At 36.9% G+C, this 13,569-nt stretch overlaps 2 protein-coding genes across 2 annotated transcripts; one reads left to right on the forward strand and one right to left on the reverse strand.

Annotated features, from left to right (window-relative positions):
- Positions 1 to 1,723: 1,723 nt before the first annotated feature.
- On the forward strand, positions 1,724 to 7,096 carry LOC108162202 (tyrosine-protein kinase transmembrane receptor Ror). The gene is made up of 8 exons (XM_017296813.2): positions 1,724 to 1,945; positions 3,009 to 3,161; positions 3,220 to 3,819; positions 4,652 to 4,868; positions 5,357 to 5,561; positions 5,625 to 6,069; positions 6,140 to 6,272; positions 6,330 to 7,096. The coding sequence occupies exons 1-8, from the start codon at positions 1,854 to 1,856 to the stop codon at positions 6,531 to 6,533; spliced, it is 2,049 nt and encodes a 682-aa protein (XP_017152302.2). The 5' UTR covers positions 1,724 to 1,853; the 3' UTR covers positions 6,534 to 7,096.
- A 2,541-nt stretch (positions 7,097 to 9,637) lies between these two features.
- On the reverse strand, positions 9,638 to 12,804 carry LOC108162205 (probable elongation factor 1-delta). The gene is made up of 3 exons (XM_017296816.2): positions 12,634 to 12,804; positions 11,578 to 11,658; positions 9,638 to 10,312 (listed from the first exon to the last, which is right to left on the reverse strand). Exons 1-3 carry the CDS (start codon positions 12,718 to 12,720, stop codon positions 9,737 to 9,739), a joined length of 744 nt encoding a protein of 247 aa, XP_017152305.1. The 5' UTR covers positions 12,721 to 12,804; the 3' UTR covers positions 9,638 to 9,736.
- Positions 12,805 to 13,569: the final 765 nt, after the last annotated feature.

The following is a 13,569-nucleotide window of genomic DNA, read 5'->3' on the forward strand; positions in this document are numbered from 1 at the left end:
CTGCCAAGACGCTCGCTCTGCGGTCCACTACATGAAGGCGATGCCTGCCCTCAAGGAGGTCTATCCGGGAGCCAAACTAGGAGCCGAACGTACAGCCTGTTCGGAAGACATTCCTAGCAGACCGCGGGCCAAGCTTGCAGAGCCGGAGAAGATCCTGAGGTTACTGCAGGTTACTGCACCACTCTTGTACCTGCACCATTGTGAAGGGTGGAGTCGACATAGTCCTTATACAGGAGCACTGGGTTCTCGGAAAGAGGGAGCTGAGGACTCAAGACTAAAAGCTATACGTAGTTGGTACCACAGGTAAAACACGTATCTGCATTCTTGAAAAGATAGTTTCAGCCTAGAAGGCCAGGAATGCTCCCTGAGGATCTGATCCACATATATGGGTCATGACCAACCTGACGCTCCCATACATGAGACCCTTCGTATGATCATCGCATACTGTAAGACCAAGGACATCGACTTAATAATGGGGTTCAATGACAATGCACTCCTATGTCTGTGGAGAAAGGAACGAAACACAAACGGGGTGAGTACCTTTTTAGTTATCTTCTGACCACTCAGGTCGTAATTTTAAGCCGGGGAAATGATCCCACCTTTATAATTAAGAATCACAAGGAGGTGCTGGACTTTACACTTGGCTCTCAAACTCAAACTCAAACTCTCAAACTTAGTATGATTGAAGGACCCAAGTGGACAAACTGGACTCGGTTCAGATCACCTAGGCTGTATTCTCCCTGAGTCCTAAAGAGAAGATTTCACGAAGGTACACGTCTAGTTAAAAATTTTAGCGAACCCTGCAGAGAGGCGCTCGATAAATCCTGACCCTCTAGTAAAACCAGGGGTCGGAAGAAGCATGAATGGTGGACTCCAAATCTGATGAGCTCACGAAAGCCTCGCGGAAACTCTTCAACAAAGCTAAAGTACAAGGCGTGTCTGTCATCCTACAACAAAGAATTTAGGAAAGCCAAACGCATCACATGGCGTAAGTTCTGCAGAGAAATTGAGAGCAACTCAGAAGCTTTCGCGTTTGCGCAGAGTTCTATCTAAGAAAACACTCACCCTGGGCTGCCTCAAGAAAGACCAACGACTAGCAATGTGGCGGAGAAACGCTGTTCTTACCGCGCTGTGTTACGCGAGTGTTGCGCGCATGTTACGCGCATGTTACGAGAACAGTCTCTGCTGTTACGCGCACACTTTTTCTGTTATGCGCAAACATTTTTTTCTTTCCAACGTTCCGGTAAAATTGGACTGCGTCAGCTGTGTTGTTACCCTGACCAGTTACTTCAGAGATGAATTTGAGGTTGGGTTAAAAAAAATGATTTATAAAGAAGGCACAACCTAATTGCCCTTGCGTAGGCGTTTTTTTTTTTATTTTTCAATTAAGATTCGTTTTTTTTTTATATAAAAAGTTTTAGTTTACTTTTCGATCCAGGAGGATTCGAGGAAAATTTTTCGTTTTGAAAACGAGGATCTAGCGGATTGTGAAAACGGAATTATGTGTAATTTATTTGTAACTAAACGAAGTAATTTATTGAATTTGTTTTTCGACGCGCGTTACGAAGTTGTACACTTTGAGGAATTACTAAAACTTTTTTGCAGAATACTTAACAAAATCAAATAAAAAACATACCCATTTTGTTTCACAGGATAGTAGTTCTGGTGACTAACTTTTGGTCCTTTGTGCTATCGATACATCGATAAGGTATCAACAACCCCTAATATGCTGTTGAGGGAAGAAAATGTCATTTGTATTTAAGACAATATTTTCATTGTAAGAGTTAAATATGTCAATTAAAGAGCGCCGATAAAAAAAAAATAACTTTTTAGTAAACCTAACGTTTTTCAACATGGTGAAATATTTAATTTATATTCTGAGCCTTTCATTAATGCTTTCAAAAAAGGATGTTTTTGCAAGTAATGTTATGTTTGGAACGTATGGGTAGGTGCAAATAGACTCTTCAAAACATAATGATTACAGTTTTGAATTTTCCTCTATAGTATGTATTATTGTGAAGGATGGAGCCTTTAAAATGAAACTATCAGTATCAATTCCATCTGAATAAATATGTGAATTTTAAGTTAAGATCTCTTAAAAAAATAAATCTGCTATTCGTATTTGTATGTGGTACATGTATGAAGACATGCACAAGCAGTCAGTTTAGTTTGTACACGGTTAAGCATTTTTAGCTGCTGGTTATACCCGGTATTCAGTTCCTATTGGATTGCCAAAAAAGTCATTCGAATATTAATTCGACGTATTCGAACACTTTTTTCTAATTTGATTTTTGACCGTCGCATGTTTTACCCAGTGTTTAAAAACTTGCGATAAATTCCTTTGCTTATTCTTCTGAAAATATGAAAGTTGTCGCAGCACAGTTCAAGTTGTTGGTTTTTATACCCGATACCCAAAATGAGTATAGTGGTATATTATATTTGTGGGGAAAGTGGATGTGTGTAACGCCCAGAAGGAAGCGATTCCGACCCCATAAAGTTTATTCTTGATTAGCTTAAATATCAGAGTCGATCTAGCCATGTCTGTATATTCGTCTGTCCGCCTTGTTGGACGCCTATTCATACTCGAAACATTTATCCCAAATATATCAGTCTTTTTCAGAATAATAAAGCTGTTCAGATACGTGCCTTCTTATTTTTGTTTCCTTCAAAAAGCCTACTGATGGGCTCCTATTCCAGTGATAGGCAGTGTACATATAATCTTAATATCGAAATAATCCGATCAAATCAAAATCAATACGTAAACGTAAACCCAAAAGAACATACGTAGCTCTTAAAACTAAGCTTTGACAAACAGACGCACATGGCTATATTCACTTGGCTATTGATGCTGATCAAGAATATACATATATGTATGTATATAATATACATACATGTACTTAATAGGGGCGGAAAATAAAAATCAGAAGTTCAATTTACATGAATATTCGAACATTTTGTTGACATATGTATGTATTTAAATTAATATTTATCTGGTATTTTTTTGATAGGTTTCAGCAATCATCAGGAATTTGCCATTTATACAATGGAACAATTTGTCAAGATGTTTTAAAAAATGTTCATGTTTTTATATCGCCAAACCTCACTATGAACGCCATAGAGGAACGGTTGAAAGCCGCTTATGGTGTAATCAAAGAATCAAAGTAAGTTTTTATAAATATTATTAAATCATTTTGAAATTATTTACATATCTCCTTTCAGGGATATGAATTCGAATTGTCGAACGTATGCCTTACCCAGTCTATGTTACAGTTCGCTACCTATTTGTCGAACTCCTGAACGAACAAATTTATTGTACTTTGCAAATGTCGCAACGAATGCTAAGCGCTACAAGAACTACAATACAACGACACGAAATAAGAGGACTAAAACTAGAGATATTAAAAACATAAATATATATTTAAAAAAGAAATCTACTATTTATGAAGATGTATTCAGAACGGACATTTCGAGTAAATACCCACCCACTAGAGAATCTGAAAATTTGAAACGTATTTGTCGCGAAGAATGTGAGCTTTTAGAAAATGAGCTTTGCCAAAAAGAGTATGCCATTGCCAAAAGACATCCTGTCATTGGTGTGGTTGGAGTTGAAGATTGTCAAAGGTTACCACCACATAAAGACTGTTTGTCGTTGGGAATAACTATAGACGTAGATGAAAGTGAAAATTGCTATTGGGAGGACGGCTCGAGCTACAGAGGGATACAAAACTCATCAGTATCTGGAAAATCTTGTTTAAGATGGTCTTGGTTGATGAAAGAAATTTCCGACTTTCCCGAACTTATAGGTCAAAATTATTGCAGGTATGTTGTACCAAAAGTTTATTTTACTGCATGCGTACTTGTGTTTATTTAATATTTTTAAGCAATACTCAAGGACTACCTACCGACCCTATAAAGTATATTCTGGATCAGCATTAATAGCTGCTTGTTTCTCAGAGACTTTAAGAGATAGAGAAGCCAAAGCCATGTGCTGACACCTGTGACACACACTTATCAAGATAAAGATAGTGAGAGATATTCATCGGAACGATCACAGCTAGAATCTTGGTCATTAGGTGGAATGGGGGTAGACGGGGTGCAGAATTAACATTGGAACATAACTAGCGCTCGACCTCGCTCTCTATATTAGCCATGCGCCGGGTTTCGCAAATGTTTGTTTTTACGATTTTGGAAACATTCGTACGAATTAAAGATTGTGTGCTCCGGATTACGCAATTTTTTGCTGTCGAAAAAGTTTTCTAAATTGTTTTACGATATTTCACTTCATAAAAATGGGTGTTTTTTGCATTTCTCCGTGAGTTAGTTTTTTATTTATGTGATATGTGAACTTTTGAAATCACAAGCTCGTTACGAATCTTACGATTTGCGATAACAAGATCACTGCTGTATATTTCCAATATATCACCTTGGTGTCTTCTCTCATGATACCTAAAAACTTGTCCGATTGTACATATCCTAACATATCCCACCAACAAATCAATCCGTCAATATGCACATATATACTGTGTACCGGGTATGGGTAGTGTCGAAGCACGTGTTTTGAGTTTAGTAACTATTTTTAGAGATTCAGACACCTACGGAGACATTCCCAATACCCCAGTAAAATATTTAACATTTATTTTCTTTTTTCTAGGAATCCTGGAAGTGTTGAAAGTAGCCCTTGGTGCTTTGTGGATGCTTCGAGTGAACGAATTATTGAACTTTGTGATATTCCTAAATGTGCGGAAAAAATTTGGATTACCATTGCTTGGACGACCGGAGCAACAATTATTATTTTCATAATATTTTTGTCCATAATACTTTTTCAAAGGAGAACTTTCATGCACTATGGAATGCGAAATATTCAAAATGTATGTATTCTCTAGCATTTTAAGAGAAAATATTATTTAACGAGTAGCATAACAGTCCTAGATTAGACGGTAGACAACGGATTATGTTCGTTGAAAAAATGTCCGATAAGATAATCTCCTTAATGAAAAGTTACAGACAAAAGGTATTCGCTGTGAGATCTACGGAAAGAAGGTGCACCTAGGTGCGCCTGGAGTAGTGCGTAGCTCCTCAGTAATAAATAGCTCGGCGATTCGTTGAACTCGGCTGAGTGTCGATAAGATAAGATTTCTTGTTTATGGCTGGCCACCATACACCATAAAGTATGCTTCTAATATGATGGACACATTTTAGGTTCCTGTACTTTAGTTTACAGATTTGAATCAAATTGCAATACTCGTACTATTGATTACTGATTTGTTTCGGGCATATACATGCATAAATCAATGGTTCCATGTCAAACACTTGGGTTTTATCAATTTTGTTTCTTCTTATCTGTTTTATTTTTCAGATCAATACACCTAGTGCTGACAAAAATATATATGGAAATGCACAGTTTAACTCTAACCAAGATGTAGGTAGAGTTCATCTAGGCAATACTTCGGATAATATTTCCATAGGACCTAAGAACACGGAACGAAACACTCTGTTGAGAATATCACATTTCACATTGCAAGATGTTGAGTTCTTAGAAGAGCTGGGCGAAGGAGCTTTTGGCAAGTTATTTCATTAAATAGTTGTTGTTCTTTTTATAAAAACGAATAAATAAATGATTTCAGGCAAAGTATATAAAGGACAACTGACACAGGCTAATAAAACCGTCACTGTTGCTATTAAGGCCCTGAAAGAGAACGCTTCATTGAAAACGCAACAAGACTTTAAGCGTGAAATTGAACTAATATCGGACTTGAAGCACCAAAATATTGTCTGTATATTGGGAGTAGTCTTGAATAAAGAGCCTTACTGTATGCTCTTTGAGTATATGGCTAATGGTGATGTGCACGAGTTTTTAATTTCGAACTCGCCCAGTGAAGGTAAATCACTAACACAGCTAGAATTTCTACAAATTGCATTGCAAATCAGCGAAGGCATGCAATATTTATCAGCGCATCATTATGTCCACCGAGACTTGGCTGCTCGTAACTGTCTGGTCAATGAAGGATTGATCGTAAAAATTTCAGATTTCGGCTTGTCTAGAGATATTTATAGCTCGGACTATTACCGGTAAGTAAATATTACACTTTGGCATCAGGCCAGGTCGCGACCTTAATTACATGAATATTTGTTTTCTTAGGGTTCAGTCAAAGTCGTTATTACCTGTACGTTGGATGCCATCGGAGTCTATATTATATGGAAAATTTACAACAGAGAGTGATGTATGGTCATTTGGCGTTCTACTTTGGGAAATATACAGCTATGGAATGCAGGTAAATATTTTTTAACACGAGTTGGATTCCCCATACAAATATTTAATCTTTTTGCAGCCATATTACGGTTATAGTAATCAAGAAGTAATCAGCTTAATCCGGTCGAGACAGTTACTTTCCTCTCCAGAAAACTGTCCAGCTGCAGTTTATTCTCTTATGATAGAATGCTGGAATGAGCAGTCAGTAAAACGTCCAACATTTACAGACATTTCCAACCGTTTAAAGACTTGGCATGACGGGCATATTAATGCAAGTAACTAAATAATTAATGATAGTTTTATATTCGCTATGATATCACATTTTCTAACCGGCTTAGTTAACATGCATTTAAGTTTTTAATTAAATACGAGACTATTGAATATTTCGTCATTAAGTCACTTGGGATCACTAGGTGTGGGCCACATATTATGATTTATACATATAATTATTAAATTTGTTAATGGTGCTGATACAAGCAGTGTGGCCAAATGGAATGACGATATATGCCCCTGCATAGGATTAAGGGGGAGGACGCCAAACTACGAGGGCGAGGCAGGGTCAAGAGCGTCCTCATACACCCAGTGGATACACGGAGAAGTGTCGAGGTTGCCCTTCAACTTAAAACTACGAGGGAGAATGTTAAAAGAGCCTACTGACACCTAGCATACACGCGGAAATTGCCGTGGAACTCACTCAACATCTATTACCATTATTAAGTCACCATTATATACGGTCTCCAACTTTTTTGAGCTGACCTCAGAGCCAAGCTCATTCGCACTTTTCCACCTTTAACTTTTGTAGAAAACTTAGGGCTGAGTAAAGTTTTCGAGAGCAATTTAAAATAATTCATAACAATGCATTAAACTTCATCATTGAGCATGCATCCTAAAGTCGCACTCTCGTTTTGCTGATTTCTACTTATCGAAACGTTTTTTAAAGTTTTTAAGTTAAGCTTTATTCTTTGAACCATCCTAATCTAATCACCCTATACTCATTTTGAGTATCGTGTACTAAAAAACTATAAAATTTATAGTTTACAAAATCAAACTTTTTTTTTGAGTCTTTCCAACAATTAAATTTTATTTGATTAAACAATGTTGCCATTACTCCTCAATGCAGAGACCAAAACAAGAATCACACATGACGTACATAGTTTACTTTTATTCGATCTTAAAAATGTAGTATGTGTTTAAAAACTGAAAAATTCACTCACTATGGCTGACGCTTCGTCCGCCACACATAGCTTTGCACACAACGTGTTGCTCACCTCTAAGCGGCGAGAGTTGCTGCAAGTTTTCGGGTGCTTATGTGAACGGGGATTTCCTCTGGGTCCTGTGTTAATGTATCCTTGGGCTTCTTATACTTTTTGTGTCAATAGGTGTCGCGTTGGTGTTTTCGCAAAATGAAATCTTCGCTCGACTGTCCAGCGGGTAACTGGGGCGAAATACACATGTAGTAATGCGAGTCTGAGTACATCAATAATGACAGCTTTCGGCGCCGACATTCTCTTCCTAAATTCCCAGATTGATTCCACTATGCAACAAGATTGAACATTTTTTTGCGCTGTGAACCAAACCGATCGATTTTTTTGTGCCTTTCAAAATGTTTAATGCTTTTTTTTCAAGGTTTGTTTTTTTTTTATACAAATTTTTAAAAATTGGTCACTTTTCATGTTTTTTCAGAGGGTGGTCTTTTTACAAACACTTTGTAGCTTCATCTTAATGCCTAGAAAATATTAATATTTCAAAATTTGGACATTAAAAACTAAGTAGAAAAAAATTATATCTTGAGCTTTCTTTTTGGTCTTTGATAGGTACATTAATAAGGCATCGTTTAAGGTATCGTTTGTAAAACTCGATGGATAAACTGTGAAGGTGCAGCCGTTTGACCAAATCTTCAAATGTCACAAAATGCGACATGGGCTGCAGCTTTTCAGCATTACAACCAGTTCCAAGATTTTTAAGTTATGTGATATAAAAAAAAACAACATCTGAACAAAAATACCAGTTTTTAAAAATTTTAAATTTATCAGTTCGTTCATGGGTGTCATAGCGCCGTACAAATGACGATATGATAAAATATTTAATATATAAAATAGGTAATACATAAATTCATACACCTCTTAGCCGAATCAGCTGAATCCTGTCAAAATTTAAAGACGCTACGTGTTATACTGTTTTATAGTCATTGATAGCATAATTCATAATTTGAATTTGAAGAGGAAATGGAAAAAATATATTCCTGTCTGCTCGTTTGCCGTTTTTCGGAAAAAAGCTATCACTCAAACCAAGGCAAAGCTCTATAAATACCTTGAAAACTCACCATCTTCAAAATCAATGGTAAAAAGTGCTTTACTGAATTTAGTTGTAGCCGTAAAAGCACAAACGGCGCAGAACCTACTGGACGCCCAGTTTAGGTCTCTTCAACAGAAACAATTGTAAAAATTCACGATTGCGAAAGATTGTGGAAACCAAAGGCAATCACTCGGCTCAGTGGATTAAATTCTAAATGATCTCTTGATCACAATGCAAGGGTACGTTTCCACAGCAAAAATCCATGAATAAAGCTAGGAATTTCTCCCCGATTTAGCCATGAGTGACTATTTATTACACTCGAACCTGAAGAAATGGCTTGGCGGAAGGAGATGGGTCTTTTGAAAACTACGAAAAATCTTTTTTTTTTTAATTGATAAATAAAATTTGAGTAACTATTTTAAAAAATTTACTGATTGTTTCCAAAAACCTGTGTTTCATTCATAAAGTCACGGACTTAGTTGGCAGCCATCACATTTACATAAATTTATGCAGTTATTTGAAATGTAAGTTAATACATACATATTACTAAAAAAATGTTATAATTATAAATTACATTTATAATACTTATATACTAATATCATTTTTATATTATCCAGCTTTAGGATCAAGAAATTTTACCAAATCGTATCTGTACACACGTACATGCATGTGTTTCCGCACCTTGAAATCACTGCTCGACTATCCTACGCCGCTGTCGCTGTTGTTCTTTCATGGGACAGCATCTGCAGCGGACATCGAAACCTCTGTCTGGAAACAGCGAAACTTGCCGTCGATGTTCCATTATGTTTCGATTATAATGTCCTCGTCTTTCCAATCAGATTTAACGAGACAGGGCTGAAGGCGTGATCTTTTGACTGTATTTGGTCATACAATAGACAACTACAGCCCCGCTCAATTCGCCGTGATTCGGGTCTTAACCCTTAAGGCCCTTGGGAGGAATTTCGATTCCTTACAACACATCCTTATGAATCTCACCTCTTTAACCGAGTATAAAAACGGCAAGAGTTAAAAATATAAGCTAATAACTTTAGTAAGTGGTTTTAAGCGTAGAAATGTTTAAAAAACTCCAAATAGTATAATTTATTTATTTCCGTTTAAATTATTTTTAATTTAAGGCTAAGAATGCCACCAAGAAACTATGATTCCTTTACAATAATTTTTAAACATCTCTTAAATTTTGTTGAATGCAGCTATATCAACGCTTTGGACAAAATCTTCTAATTTTTCTATTTCTTCAGTAAGCCAATCAATAGAAACTTTATCGTCCTCAACAACACATGAAATACTTAGTTTCTTTATTCCAAAAGCCACTGGGACAAGCCTAGAAGCTCCCCATAATAATCCATCTAAAGCTATTTTTCGAATTACTGTTTCCATAGCTTGCAGATCAGTCTCATCATCCCATGGTTTAACGTCTAAAATTAAACTTGACTTTGCTATAATAACCGCTTTTTTCGATTTCTTAGCTGTATAATCGGCCAGTCGTGATTCCCTTATGCGTGCAGCTTCCTCAGTTTCTTCCTCACTTTCTGAAGCAAATAAGTCGACATCATCATCATTATTTTTCACGTTACCGTTTGAGCAATTAAGTCGATTTTCAACCAAATCGAGACGTTTCAATACATCGGAGTATGCTTGATTTAATTTGGAAAGTTGGGATTTTAAATCGATATTTTGATTTTCTAATAGCGATATTCGGTCTAGAAACTCCAACCTGCACTTATCTTCCAAAGTAGCAACATCAATCTGAAAAAAAGAATTGTTAGCGAGTTAGCAAGTTTAATTATATTATAGAAGAACGAAGAAATATAGCACAGTTTGTTAAGAAAGTCTACAGCGTAAGGTAAAGGACCGCACTTATAAATATACTTTGGTTACATTTAATAATTCTTAAACTTCATATTTTCGTTAAGTACGAAGTTTAGTACTTTTTTGTTAGCGTTGAAAAAATCAGAGCGAGAGCTGCGACAGGTACCTTGTTTTCTTCCACAGTCGAACGTTAGCTCGGGTTTTCTATGAACCCCTTTGTTTCGGTACGGAAACAAGAAAATAACTTAGCACTGAAATTTTCGCTCCATCATTCGGGCAACATTTATTTATGTATGATATGTTATGACGATAACGATAGTGATCTAGTAAGCGCGTGGAAGAGTTGTGCCTTTTGTCTATATCAATGATCTGATCTGATCTGATCCAGATACGTTAATCGGTTATTTTCAATGATTCTGCGTTTTCGGTCTTTTCACATATTCAAAATTGTGGATGCCATATTGATAGCTACTGTCGCCGACGGTCGTGTTGTACTTAGCTCCAGCTGGTACTTTGTATTTTCTTTGCTTATCTGTGCGAATAATTTCCGGCTCGCTATCTGTTCGCAATCTTAAAATCGACTCGCCACCCGAACTTAAGGCTCAAGAAATTGTACCAAATTGGCTCTGCCCACGCACATACGTATACATGCATGTACAGACGAGGACGCGTTTCCTTGGTGCTTCCGATCGTACAGCTAAGAGCTGCGAACACTGGAGTTCAGTACATACCCAGGAGGTTGTCCAAGCACGGGCAGCGCCATTATATTAAACTTCAGATGCCCTGGATATACAACGGTGACCAAGGCCAGGGATGAAATGTGAGAAATGCCCTCTCTGGGAGCTCCGATTGCACTCCCTCTATCTTTCCTGTCTTTTTTGTTGCATTTCAAATTGTTTTTTAATGTCACTTTTTGCTGGATCCACTCTCTCACTCTCACTAGAAGTCAGCTGTCAGCACGGCCACAATTGTCGTCTGTCCGCTATTTCACAAATGTTTCGTATTCTTTTGTTTCCATATACATAATGCAATTACCAAAACAAAGGCATATTTAACTAAAATATTAAAATTTCTAAAAAAAAACATCAAAAAGTTGCGAATTCCCGAGCACACAAAATTTTACTTCGCACGCAATACCCTTTACAGGCGCATGGTTATAATAAAATAGTTTAGAAATAAAAATTTAAAAAGAAATTAATTACCTTTTCCAGAGAGTTCTGTATATGCTCCCTAGCCTTTGCAATTTCGGACACTAAAGGGCTGCAGTGATTCCGCTCAGATACCTTTAAAATAAGACAACAAATTTTATAAGTCTTGTATGTATTATATCTTTAAATAAGCTCTAACTAGCATATACTTTCCAAAAATCATAATGTTAGCCTTAGCTCTGACGTAAGGTTATGGCCAACACCAACAAGCAAATATTGCCCAATTGCCAAATTTTAAAATACACGTGTAACAGTGAGCCATTACAGTTATCTAAATACAAAATTTGGTTGCTCTGGCTTTTATATCTCAAAGACCTGGGCGCTCATGAAAATCGGATAGACCGACTGGCTATATCGACTCGGCTTTGATGCTAATCAAGAATATATATACTTTATGGGGTTGGAAACGCTTCCTGCTGGGGGTTACCAAAGGTACTATACAATACCATGATGTTGCATGAGGGCCCAAAGAGCTGTTCTATGGCGGCGTTTTTCTTGAGGGCTTATGTGCGTTCACCAGAACTAACGAAAGAAATCCATCACTGATAGCTGATCAAGTTTTTCTGGTTAACACGCCCATTACAGAGATCTAGACATTTGACCCGTAAAAGAAGATAGCTCAATAAAAAACCAACCATATCAAGCTGAATTTGCACCCAAATCATATTGCGAAGGGCTTATCTACTGTCTGCCACCGATCCAGCCTTCGTCGCACCGACCATAAAGACCAGCAATCGATTCACTCAACATGACTTGATAAACCTACTGGAGGACATTATTAAAAGCAATTACAACAACAACAACCAAATGGAAAACCTCTCAAAAAAGCCGCATACTAAGAAAGCACGCGGTAATATAATTTTTGTTGTAAATATACTATAATTTCGCGAAAAGGGGTCTGATATTGTCAACCGAGATTATATTTTTAGGCTGCGATTGTGCATTATAAATATGTGCTGGTATTTATATTAAATTCTCAATTTGGAGGCATCAACTGAGAATGGGGATCTAATATTATTTTTACTATAGTACAATCGGATCATGACCTACCTTTAAAATGACCTCGTGAAACATTTTTTCTGCTAAATCATATCGACCCTTATCCGTCCAAAACATATCCAAAGCTTCCACTCTCATTCTGAAATTTGATTTGCACTGCTGAAGCTGCTTCACAATTAAATGTTAAATATACAATATGTTCGATATTTTACTTATGCAACACATATAACGTACGTCAAGATAGTGTCGAAAAGTCATACCCTATTATCTATGTATTATGGAACGATGCAAAATAGAACACAAAACGTATTTTTGTACATACAAGATTCTCACGGAGTATGGTATGTTACAACCAGAAGGAAACACCTCATCGAGTACTAATCAAGTAAACCATCAAAAGACAATTCAATATAGCCCAGGTCCGACTTAAAAATTTAACAACCGCAGGTGACAGTAGTTAGCGTAGTTTTTCTGCGAGGTATTTCACAGCTAAGCTGAAACTGATTTTTTTTGTATGCATCGGCTAACTTGATTCTAGCACTAATGTTCTTACCAATTTTTTTTTAAATTTAAAACTTCTTCAACAAAATTTTCCGTTTTGTTAAAAATTTTTCCACTTTCCCTGGTTTAATACGAAAAACACTATACTATACTATACTGTTTCTTGCGACGTGCTCCGCATGTGCGTGCCGTTGCCATTAGCAAGGATAATAAAGAAGAATAATATATTCCAACGATAAGTAAGCAAACACTTCTCGTTGATACTGTAGATGATTTTCAACTATTTAACTAACTTCTTTAAATAGAATACAGCCTTGGAAAAGGTCGCCAACAAGGCAGAAAACATCATTAAGGAGCTGCACCGGTTGGAGCAAAGCCAGGGTGGCTGAATCAGAGAAAAGACCCCAAAACGGACCCCAGCGAGAACGGAAAATCCACACCCTTTCCGCATACAGGAGGTGGTCCGTGGTCATTTTCCAGCAGCTG

Source organism: Drosophila miranda, chromosome 4, assembly GCF_003369915.1.
Source record: "Drosophila miranda strain MSH22 chromosome 4, D.miranda_PacBio2.1, whole genome shotgun sequence".
Taxonomy (NCBI): Eukaryota; Metazoa; Arthropoda; class Insecta; order Diptera; family Drosophilidae; genus Drosophila; species Drosophila miranda.

Coding starts and splice junctions, on each gene's coding strand:
- LOC108162202 (XM_017296813.2), top strand. CDS start 1,854: ATGGTGAAATATTTAATTTATATTCTGAGCCTTTCATTAATGCTTTCA. Junction 3,162..3,219: donor GGTGTAATCAAAGAATCAAA/GTAAGTTTTTAT, acceptor ATCTCCTTTCAG/GGATATGAATTCGAATTGTC. Junction 5,562..5,624: donor GCTGGGCGAAGGAGCTTTTG/GCAAGTTATTTC, acceptor AAATGATTTCAG/GCAAAGTATATAAAGGACAA.
- LOC108162205 (XM_017296816.2), bottom strand. CDS start 12,720: ATGAGAGTGGAAGCTTTGGATATGTTTTGGACGGATAAGGGTCGATAT. Junction 11,659..12,633: donor TTCACGAGGTCATTTTAAAG/GTAGGTCATGAT, acceptor CTTATTTTAAAG/GTATCTGAGCGGAATCACTG. Junction 10,313..11,577: donor TACAGAACTCTCTGGAAAAG/GTAATTAATTTC, acceptor TCTTTTTTTCAG/ATTGATGTTGCTACTTTGGA.